The 11,555-nt window shown below is 39.6% G+C and overlaps 1 protein-coding gene across 2 annotated transcripts in view; it reads left to right on the forward strand.

Annotated features, from left to right (window-relative positions):
* The window catches only part of tsc22d2 (TSC22 domain family 2), a 36,282-nt gene extending 30,246 nt beyond the window's left edge, over nt 1-6,036 (forward strand). For both annotated transcript variants that reach the window (XM_056378489.1, XM_056378490.1), the window contains 2 exons: nt 2,960-3,011; nt 3,538-6,036. In XM_056378489.1, coding sequence (XP_056234464.1) covers nt 2,960-3,011; nt 3,538-3,837 — 352 coding nt within the window. In that variant the 3' untranslated portion in view covers nt 3,838-6,036. The remainder of the gene's footprint in view (nt 1-2,959; nt 3,012-3,537) is intronic.
* The last annotated feature ends 5,519 nt before the right edge of the window (nt 6,037-11,555 follow it).

The following is an 11,555-nucleotide window of genomic DNA, read 5'->3' on the forward strand; positions in this document are numbered from 1 at the left end:
TCTTTGAATAAGTCGTCCTCTGCCTCTGGAGTGGCGACGGTCCTGGCAGACAGTGGTAGAGAATAATGTAACTTATTCAAGAGTCTTCCCAGGAGTAAATTAAGTGGAGAGGGAGGGAGAGGTTGAGCTCCGCCCCTTTGTTTTCTCACCATGTGACCGAGCGGGGTTTTAAGACTCACTCGGCACCTAGTCAAACAAGAGTCATCCGTGTTTGAACACACAGTGGACTAGTATACCAGAAAACTTTAGCAGACTTTGGAGAGACGCTAAGATGCGCTGCAGAATGAGCTACACTCTGCCCTGCTCCCCGGGAACTTCACCCACATATTCTGGGCGATTGATGTCTTACAGAGCGAGATGCAGGTAACAGGCTTTTGTATACGGTCTCTGTCATGTGTTTTACTGTCGGATTAGTTTAAGTGGCGTGTAAGCTTGTTACAATCGGTGGGTATGTTGCCGTTCTTATGGTTTCAGTATGTAGTTTCATTTTTGCACATTTAGGTTTTACTGCCTCCTATATCTTTATGTGAACTTAGGATCTTTAACTCAGGTCTCAGTCAGGAGTGTGTTATCCCATCTTTGGCATAGTTGACATCCAATCTGCTAAATGGCCATTTGCTCTCACTGGGTGCCCCGCATGTTTTAAGTATTTGGCCATCAGCTGTTTGGTATGCACGCCTCTGTCCTCTCTGGTCTGGTTGTGGCACACCAGCATGTTTTCCCTCAAGTGTGGCATCTGTTGGGTTTGTGTTTGTAGCCCCCCCCCCCCGGCTGCCCACAGTGGGCTGTACGTGCGCTCCAGCATGTGTGGATGTAAACGCTGCATAGACTCCTGGAGCTCCACATGAAGCTGTGGCGCTGCACAGTTCTCACATTTGGTTTATAATGTTTAAAAAAAAAAAAAAAAAAAAAAAAAACCCACAGAAAGTTTGAGTGTAGTTACTGAAGTTAGTTTATTGTTGACTTTCCCCCTGCAGTTTTCCAAGTTCAATCTCCATCAGATTGACTCACAAGAGATATGGTTTCAGTATTGAAACGACTCAGAACGCGTGAATATATTTCATATAAACGTATATATGTTATATTTAGTTAATTCAGGGTTGTTTACCTCTGTTTATCTGTTTACATGTTTTTTCTCGCTATATTTATATCACATTTGACTTTAAACTACTTCCAAACTCTTTTAGTCTGTCTGCACATTATGTTCCCTCTCATGCCTCAGATTCTCGTCAGAGCACCTTCTAGCGGCACGAAAACGCCTCGGTCCTTTTTTTTTTTCCTTCTCTCCCATCCACATCCGAGCAGGGCGGTGATTGTGCAAGAGAGCGTTTCGGGAGAAAACCGTTATCTGTTTACACGGATAAAGATCCTATAAGGAGTTTATTTATTTCTTTCCGCGAGGTAAACTCTCGCGAAACTTGGAATCGTTTTGTTGTGTGCGGATCTGCAGCGTCGTTGAGTAAGTTGGTGGCCTTTTGTTTATAAAGTGGGATGCGTTGTTTCTTTCTCTCGGTGGAGGGGGGAGGGGCTGGAAAACGAGATGTTGCGCTGCCCTAAGTGGCTTTGATAACAGTTTTAAGAAAAGCTACTCACGAAGAAGCAACGTGGATGCTGGGTGTTTTACCACGACATGATAGAACATGTCCTCATACAGAGTCTACAGATGGAAACAATGACATTTAGCTGAGAATGTAAACTGATCCATGTCGGCGGCATCAGCCGCACCCGGAATACCACTCCTGCAGGATTGAAGCTACACTCCCTGTCTGTAATGTGCTTTCTCTGCACTGCTTTCATACATAGATACTGTGGCTGATGCACGCTGAAATGCTGGTATTTCAATACTTCCCCTGGAGCTTTGTTTTCCGACTCAGAAAGGTTGTGGTGAAATGTGTTGCATCCATCCTTTGTGCATTTCACATTTTAAAATCATTTTATACAAGTAATGTGTGGTGCTGGTTTCATTACCTGTTAATATGCACATCTGATTCATACGTGACACAGCCTTCACGGTATATTCCTATTCAGGCTCAAACACCTGGTTTTTACTGATGAAAGACATCAGGTGAGGTGACTCTCTGATTGGAAACTTACCCTTGAGGAAGTTTATAGCGTAGCCCCTGTCATGTTGATAAGGGCCACAAAGAACCCTCAAAATAAAAGACATAAGCAATTTAAAGTGCAATCTACTGTCTGCAATCATCTAGGACATGTTTGTTGGTGACAAGACACAGCAACAGCAGTGTTTAGGTTTATCATTTATTTAGTGTGGTGTCTGTGATGAAGGCCAACTGGTATCAGTATATTGGCGTTAGAGTTTGTTATTTTGGGACTTAATGCAGAAAGCTATGTAAAGTAAATGGTGCTGTAACAGAGGTAAGAGAAGAACCTGTGCTGAAAGTTTTTTTGTCATTTTAATCATGGTTTGTGAAGTGGTATTGAAATGTAGCTATTTTAAAGGACCTCCTCAGTTGTCAGATGACTGGCCACACAATGGAATAATAAGCATGAGACAAATTTCACCTCTCGCCCCCTCTCTCTCTGATGTTTTTCATGAAAGTCACTAGTTTGCCTGGTTTGTAACATCCCACTTTGCCTTTAATAACATCTTACATTGGCTCTATGTTGGTTTTGAAAACACTCATCTGTGACACTTTCTCTCTCGAGCACTAAAAATAGAATGTTTTTTTTATTTTTGGCGTGTGTGCGCGTGTTTGTTTCGGATGAGGAACCAGTTCTTCTCATTCTCCAGAAACTTTGTCAAAATTCTGTCAGAAAAATTTACAATGGGTTTTTTTTTTCTTTTCGTTTACACCTGAGAAATACCAGTGAACCATTTGAGGTCATGTTTGTCACTAACTTGGCAGTTAGTGAGTGTGTAAGAGCTGATGTCAATCGAAAGCACGTGGTAGACATGAGATTGGTATCTTGTGGTAACTTTAGCTCTTTCTCTCCACAGTGCATCCGGAGCCAGTGTCGTTGCCATCGATAACAAGATTGAGCAGGCAATGGTGAGTTTTCCCACAGATATGAAAGTTACAACAGAATGTGGTCTGGTGAAACACATTCTCTGCAGGCCTGTACAGGGACTGAATCATAATGAATGTTATGCTGCTGACATTAAAGTATCAACTGTGTCAGAGAGGATGAACATAAAACCCACTTGGAGGAAAATTTTATGTAATAATAATAATATGTGATAAATTCAACCAACATTTAGTTCAGTAATGCTTCTGCATTTCCTGGTCTGAACAATACAGCCCTCAGTAGGACCTTCGTAAAAAAAAAAAGAAAAAATCTCAATATCCACACAGTTTCATTGACAAGTCATCTCTTGGAAATGCAGCTGCAAAATCCCCATGGTAATGACGCCTCTGTGCTAAGATGTTGCACATTATCTTAAAGCTTAGATGATGTTTTTTCCCTTTTCTTTCTTTGAGGAAAAAAACCTGCAGTTTAAAAAAATGATTATGCCCATTTATATTTCTTGTCACTTTGTGTAGTAACTTTTGTCTCCCATTTCTTGTCTTCTCTCAGGACTTGGTGAAGAGCCACCTGATGTATGCTGTTCGTGAGGAGGTGGAGGTGTTGAAGGAGCAGATCAAGGAGCTGTACGAGAGGAACTCAGTGCTGGAGCGCGAGAACGCCGTGCTGAAGTCGCTGGCCAACACGGAGCAGCTCAACCAGCTGTCCAGTCAGCTCACCCAGGGCAGCAGCACATCGCCTCCGCTGCAGCAGCAGCAGCAGCACCCGCTCATCACCAGCAACAACACCCCCTTGGCGCACCACGACGGGAGTCAGAGCGTCCCTCATCAGCCCAACATCACCTCGGCGTGATCCCCCTTCCCTCAGTTCATACGCGCAAACACACCTTCCACGGACAGGAGTGGAAGATCCTGTTAGAAAAAGACAACAACTACTACCGTCCCCTTAGCTCCATAAAGCAAAAGGCTCGGCTCTGCGTTCAGTATGTTCCATTTTAGGAAAAATCAACAGCGACATCTTTGTTTGCCACCAAGAGCCATGCTTCAGTGTGTGCACGCTGCCGTCACCGGGCCTTCACATTATTAAGACATTTACCACCCCTTGAAACGTCTTATTCTGGCCCTGTGTTTGGCTGTAGGAAAGCTGAAGAAGGAAGGAGGGGCAGGGGAGCTGGTGCGCACCATAAAACTGCATGCCGTTCTTGTGCAGGAGATGGGGGTCAAAGGGCAGAGAGAGCTTGATTTGTTGGGGCAACAAGTGGTGGAAGAGGACGGTGCCTCTGTGAGGGGCCAGTGTGGCGACAAGGGTCCTGTAAAAAAAAAAACATCCAGCAGGGACTGTCCTCCCCAGTATCTCTACCCCACATCACTCCAGCGCTGGAAGAGGCCAGAGAACCGAGGGAGAAGTGGGGGAGAGGGTTCGGCTTCCCTGAGCGGAGGAGGACGTCAGCGGGCGCCTCAGCTTGAGCGGAGCGAGTCGAGCGCCTTGGCTTGTTATATGCTGCAACAAAAGCTTGTGTTGTTTTCTCAGAGCCACCGTACTTTGACATGAATCATAATACTTTTTCATTAGTTCAGTTTTAGTATTTGCATTTATTTATTTCAGGGCTGCTATTTTCATAATGTAAATGAACAATGTCATGGAGATACTTATTAAAAACAAAAAAGAAACCTTTCTCTTTGGTCTTTTGGTATTTTAGAATCTGTCAGGTATAAAATTTGGTAGTCTCTTGCAACAAGTAGATCTCAATAAGTAGGCAATAAGTTCCATAATAGAAATTTTTCTTTTCATGAAATAGTGCTAACACTAAAGCCGAGCTTGCATTAGGTGGGAGCCAGGTTGAATGTATATTTTGTAAAGTGTAAAGTATTAAGAGCGAGCGAGGAAGGTTTGTACAGGAGAACCAAGATATGAAATATGTGATGGGATGTTTCGATAAAGAAAACTATTAAATTACTTTCTAGACTTTCTTTGTCAAAACAAAAAATAGAAATGAATTTGGGGGTTTGGTTGTGGGGATGAAAAGCTGTGAAAATTGTTCGACCTACTTTATAACCAAAGACACAAAGCTGTGTAAGTTTTTTTTTTTTTTTTTTTTTTTTTTTTTTTTTTTTTTTTTTCTTTCTCCCATTTTTAAATGCACACTCGTATTTTTTTCTACTCTCTCCATCCCTATATTTTGTTGCTGTTTTGCATGTTCTGCATGATCTATAATCAAACCACTTTCTTACCTCATGTTTTTATCCAGCACTTATTTTTCTGTCAAGTTGTCAGTCTGTGAATGATTGTGAGAGGATTTATGAAAGCGAAAGAACAATGGGCAGAGAGGGTGGAGTAAGTAGTCGAGGGTGAGAATTAAAAGAAGAAAAAAAAGAAAGAATGGAAAGGCATTAGTGTTGGCTGGAGGAAGGGGCCTTCCATTAGTCAGAAAAGGAGCCATCTTTTGTTTTCATGTGTTGAATTTCATATGCAGAGGAAAGATTTGTTACATTGCAAATTTTAATGTATTTAATGAATGCAGCATTTAGATTTCGATTGTAGTGTACCAACACTTTGCTAACAAAGGAAAAAAAAATAACAACTAGACGACAATATCTTCAAAACAAAACAATGGAAACTATTAAATATTTCACACTTTAAAGCTGGAACCCAGTCGATTGTGTATGAGCATATTATGGGATGTCCTGTCTGTGTCACGTCTTTGTGCCTCCTGTGCCGTCGTCTGCTGTCGTCAGGCGATCCGGTTTCTTTCTCTGTGGCTTAGAACCAAACCAAAATGCTTGGTAATTGTACAATCAGTCATCTTTCTACAGGATGGACTCTTTAATTTCCCACTTTTTTCTGTTTGCAAATGGGCTCATTTCTTCTCTGTTTAGAGTTGTTTTCTTTCTGTTTTTCTTTTTGTTTTGAAGGAGATGCCGTGTACATGCCAAGTGTACTGTATGAAAGTGATCACTGAGCCTTGGAGAAAATATCTTAACAATGCCCTTGTAATGTGCTGTTCAGACGATTTTAGTTTTCAGTCAGAAATAAATTACTGTTTTATTAAGAGACTGTCTTTGTGTGTTTTTATTACCCCCTTTATTTATCACCCCTTTTTGTGACAAATGTCAAACCACTCTTAACGTTTTTATTACATTTTGTAAACCATAAAATCCAAAACATGGGTCTATAATATACTAAGCGTTTCAATTCGTCATATAATTCCTCTTTTAGAATTGTGAGATATTTTTTAACTCGATCAGAACAAACAAAGAAAATCTGCTGCTGTTCGTACAAACGCACAAAAAGATATACAAAAGCAATTACTTGAAGTGATCTGTTCAACACAATAAGCTGTTTTCACAGCAGACACTTTGATTTGTTTTACTAACAACAAGGCTCTACACTATTCACTAAAAAGGCCATGAAGCTGAAACAGCTAAATGTAATTCAGCCACTATTAATTTTACAATTTATACCTGTGGCTTTCCCACTGAATGTAAGACAAAAGATTTTTAAGCAACTTAACCTTTGAAGACTAGAGAGAAAGAGGTGGGAAAATCCACAGGATACAGACGAGAAGAACCAAAATAAAGATGTGACATTCAAATCTACAGTGAAAATATCACATCTTCAGTCTTACATTTAGAGCAGGTGTTAGACAATCCGAGGCTTATTTTATCACGTTTCACTGTAGTGATATGAAGACTAGTATGTGTGTGTTCATTGAAATGATCACCTTATTTATGAATCCACACGTTAAACAGACATGACAAGAACAATAAAGGATAAAAAAAGTATAGATAAATTAAACAAGTACAATAGAATAATTACATTTAATAACATTTAACTATGTGTATGCTCCGTTTGTTCTTCTACGGTTTAGAGAGTTTATCAAATGTGTAAAATCTTTATGGAAAAAGGGTCAATCTTGGATCTGGTATTCCTGTAGATATATGGTATTTGTTAATCAACATTTCCCCATTAAAATAATATTTGAAATAACATTACATTCAAAATATATTATGAAATCTTTAACAGAAAGACAACATAAAAACAACATGTCTGTGATGTGAATGCCTGTAATGTTTTCTATTCAGCCACAACAATGACTTTTAGAAATGAGGTCTCCAGCCAACTCTGTACCCCAGTCTCCGTCATCTAGAGAGACTCACATCCTCTTTCCACAATTCCTCAGAACTAGGAGACTGATAATGCAGAATGTGATGTTTCTTTGGAGGGATTTATTTTTGGGGGAAGTAGGCCTAAGTATTTCCTGCATGTTTGCGGGGGGGGGTTGGTTGGTTGGTTGGTTTACATGAAACAGAACAATCCGTGTCTTCTGAAAAAGGAAGGTGAAGCTGATACCTGCATAAACTCAGGCATGTGCAAATGAGGATTAGTCATCCCAGACATCAAGCAGCAGTGATTTTCAAACCAGTTCTGGCATGAAGCGCGATGTCCGTCAGAATTTCACCACTGAAAGTCACAATAATACTTTAATTGTCAGTGTTTATGAACTGAATAAGGAATTATTTGTTATACTTATTTCCCTCTTTGCCCCCTCTGTTTCTCAGTCTTTTTTTCTCTTTAATGAATAAATGAATGTTAAAAAAAACACACGTCTCTGCTCTTTGGTGCCCAAATATTTTCCGCTGTGCCCTTATTTGTCCACCACTATATAATATTTCTGTTATTTTTTCTCTCCGGATGCGGACTGACTCAGTGTTTTCTTTGGCAAAGGCTCCTGCACGTTCGTCACGTCTTATGTCAAACTGTGAATGCCATGCTTGCATATCAACAAAGAGAAAATACGCAATCTATAACAACTCCCCCTATGTCAGCAACCAAATGAGGTTGGCCCTGGTGTTCGGTTTCACTGCGCATATTCTGCATACAGTAGAGTCGCCAATGTGTCCATGCACTGATGAGGATAAAGTGACGTAAACCATGGCTTCGAGATGGTGATTGCGTTAAGGAATCATAGCCAATGGTGTTAAATAATGGCTTGTATTTTCAGAGAAAAAACATAAAATAATCTCAGTGATCTTCAGTGATCTCTTTATGTGACCAGAAGAAAATGCAATAATATATATGTGACCTCAATCACTCCCACCTTTCCTCTTTGAGGAGGAGGGCTCATTTGTTCCAAAACAGTGAGTCTTCGAAACGGGAAAAAAAAAGAGTTTTCAAGAGAAACAGACATCAGCAACTTTCCCAAGTAATTGAGTCACAATCTCCGATATCCTTCCTGCAAACAACTCCTGACTTATTCACCCTTTAAAATATACCGTCTTTCATTCCAGAAGCTTCTTTGTATAACCTGCTACGTATGTACTTTGAACATTTGTACCTGTATAAACAGCTAGTTATAAACTGCTATAGAGAACAAAACCAGAAGAAAATGAAGAGGAAGAGTCTGCTGGCCTTCCTCTGAATGTTTCAGACATTCATTAGGAAACAATGTGTTGCACTTATTTACACTTTGCTGCACAAATCACCAGCTTTCAAGATGCGTTGGTGTCTATATTTACAGGTGCCACGATGTGCGTCCAATTTCCCTTTTAGGCTTCAATCTCATTAACTGTTATTTATTTTCCACAGAAAGTTGGAATGGCTTGTTCTTAGTCCAGAATCTGGGTAGGTTTATCAGGTCAAAAATCTTGTTTAGAAAGTGTTTTCTCTCGGTCATTACATTAAAAAGTTAAACTCCCTGCCTGCAAATGATGACATATTGTGTTGTATAACATGAACAAAAGGCACTTCAGAAAAATTTGACACTAGTGAATAGATTTCATAAGACACAAATTAATCCTTTAGGCTACATAAGAGTTTTTCTGAGCATATTCTCCACCACACTTCTTTCTTGCTACCTGTCACATGTCTACAAAACCGTCTGAATACACATGGTTTTCTTGATGAATAGGACACACACACAAACACACACACACACAGACACACACACAAAAAACATAATTAATTTACTGACTTCTCCATGAAGGTACAACATAAAAGAGCAAACTACAAAAGCAACTGTAGGCTCCAACTGGCACATCATTGCAAACTAAAAAAACTGGATGAGCCGGGTTTTGCGTCACTGTGACAGATCTTCCTATTCACCTACTTTCCACTAATCGTTTGTGTTCAAGCCGCAGCAAGTTACAGCTGTGAGTCACAGCAGCTCAAACTGAGTTGTGGTATGAATGGGGTGTGTCTGCCTCGTCACTGTGAGCAAATAGCCTGCAGTTCAGCACTTTCAAAACCATGAATGAGGCATGACAACTAAAATCAACTCCCCCAACATATAACTTGATTATCAAGTTGTCCTGACGTGCCCTAACTCCTGTCACACAATGTAGTACGTGTCAGGAATCAGGGCACACATTAAACATGCTCAGCGTGACATACTGTGTGTGTTATACAGTGGTGGGAAGTAACTAAGTACATATACTCAAACACTCTACTTGAGTATTTCCATTTTATGCTACTTTACACTTTTACTCCACCACATTTCAGAGCGAGATATTGTTCTTTTTATATACAGTATATAAAATCTACAATTATATAACATTTTTAATAATGGTGAAAACATTTTTTATTTAAATTGCATATTTAATTGCAAGAAAACTTAATGTGCTTTATGTTAAAATGCATGTGCAAACAGCACCAAAAATCAAAATGCTATTTACACGTTAATACACCAATAACCATAATCCAATAACTGAATAATATTATATCCTCTGTATTTACATATTTCCAGAGAGTAAGGGAATGAGATCAGATTTCCCCCTACACTGAAAAACGTTGGCAAGTTACAATTGTGCAATGTTCTTGTACCAGAGTATCTCAAGTGTCATATAATGTCACACAGCACAGGGGAAGGAAGTGGGGACCTCAGTGGGGATTTGTGCTTTGCAGGAACTGCCCACAGTGTGTGTGTGTGTGTGTGTGTGTGTGTGTGTGTGTGCTTGTGTGTGTGTGCGCGTGTGCATGTGCATGTGCGTTTTTTATGTTCATTAGGCAAGCACAATTACTCACCATTCAGTCATCTGCGGCCACGCCTAGTTATTACTGGGGCTGTTACACTGTCTTGACTCACTACTGCCATCAATGGATAAATCTGATTCATGTGACTTAGTGTAGATGAAATCAACACATAGTTCAAGGCTGTGGTGCCATCATGTGGGTATGATATGAAAGTAGCTCCAAATGTACAACAGACAGCAGGGAAGAGCCTTGTAGGCAATATGAGTACTAAATCTGTGTACTGAAAAATAATATTATATGAACCATGATAGAAGATTTTATTCAGTTTTAAGATTTTATCTATTCCACACCTCTGCCTGTACTCTACCAATACCATGCCATGGCAAATGTCTGCCATGAGAAAGGCCTTTACGAACATGACATATTACCAAAGAAAGACCTTTCATTCAGCCCAGACTTACCATCTACAGTATGTGTGAATCCAAGCCATGAAGTACTGCATCGAGCTGCAGAGCTCAGTGTTATCTCTCACTTTGACTCCTCAGACAACTGAAGGTGAAGTTATTGGAATTAATGTAAACAGTGTGTCATTATGAGTATAAGTACATTTAACTACTGCACTTAAGTACAATTTTGAGGCACTTTATTTGAGTATTTCCATTTGATGCTACTTTATACTGAACTTCATCACATTTCAGAGGGAAAATATTGTACTTTGTACTCAACTACATTGATCTGACAGCAGGAAGCACTGGTTACTTTTCAGATAGAGATTTAAAATGAAAAACATGATAATCTTGCAAAATACAACACAATGTTAAAGATTAAATCAGTTGTTCCCAACATTTTTGGCTTGTGACCACTACCTAAAATAATGACATGTAGTCGTGTCTCCTTGTCATGTTTTGGATATTTAAGAGTTGTTAGCAGTTCCACCAAAGAGACATTTGTCAATTTCTTAGATAGTTTAATTTAAAATTTAAACTTTACAAGGCCCAACAAATTCATCGGTTAATCAGATTATTCAGCAAAATTACGTCCAAAGTCCAAAAACTGAAAACAAAATTGTGTATGAGAATTTCTTTCCTCTCCCATTAATCACCTCCTCATGAGGCTTGGTGACCTTTTGGAGGTCACTGTATATAGAGTAGTTAAAACTAGCTCGACCTTCAGCAGCAACAACAAATTTGGTCACATGGGTAAAACAAGTACTTTACTTTGGTAGTTTGGATAAATTTAGCTTAGATAATAAATTTGTACTTTTACTTGAGTAAGATAGTTCATACAAACTTTTAACAGTTGTATAGGTATTTTTAAGTATGTAAAGTATCAGAGTACTTCTTGGACATTATTCATCACCTTAAACATTGTCGTGAGACAGAGTTCAAACCAGGGGCAGCAGTCATAGTTGCAATATCAATTTGTAACAGCAGGTGGAAGCATCGACCAAAATCCATTCAACGGTTCTGTTAATCTAGAAAAGTCTTTCTTCATCAGCTACTTCTGTTGATAATTCACTTTACATACCTCATGCCTGGTAAAAGTACAGATGATACACAGGCTAAATAACGGGGGGGTGGGGGGGTGGGGTGAACTGTGAG

This window comes from Seriola aureovittata, chromosome 6 (genome assembly GCF_021018895.1).
Source record: "Seriola aureovittata isolate HTS-2021-v1 ecotype China chromosome 6, ASM2101889v1, whole genome shotgun sequence".
Taxonomy (NCBI): Eukaryota; Metazoa; Chordata; class Actinopteri; order Carangiformes; family Carangidae; genus Seriola; species Seriola aureovittata.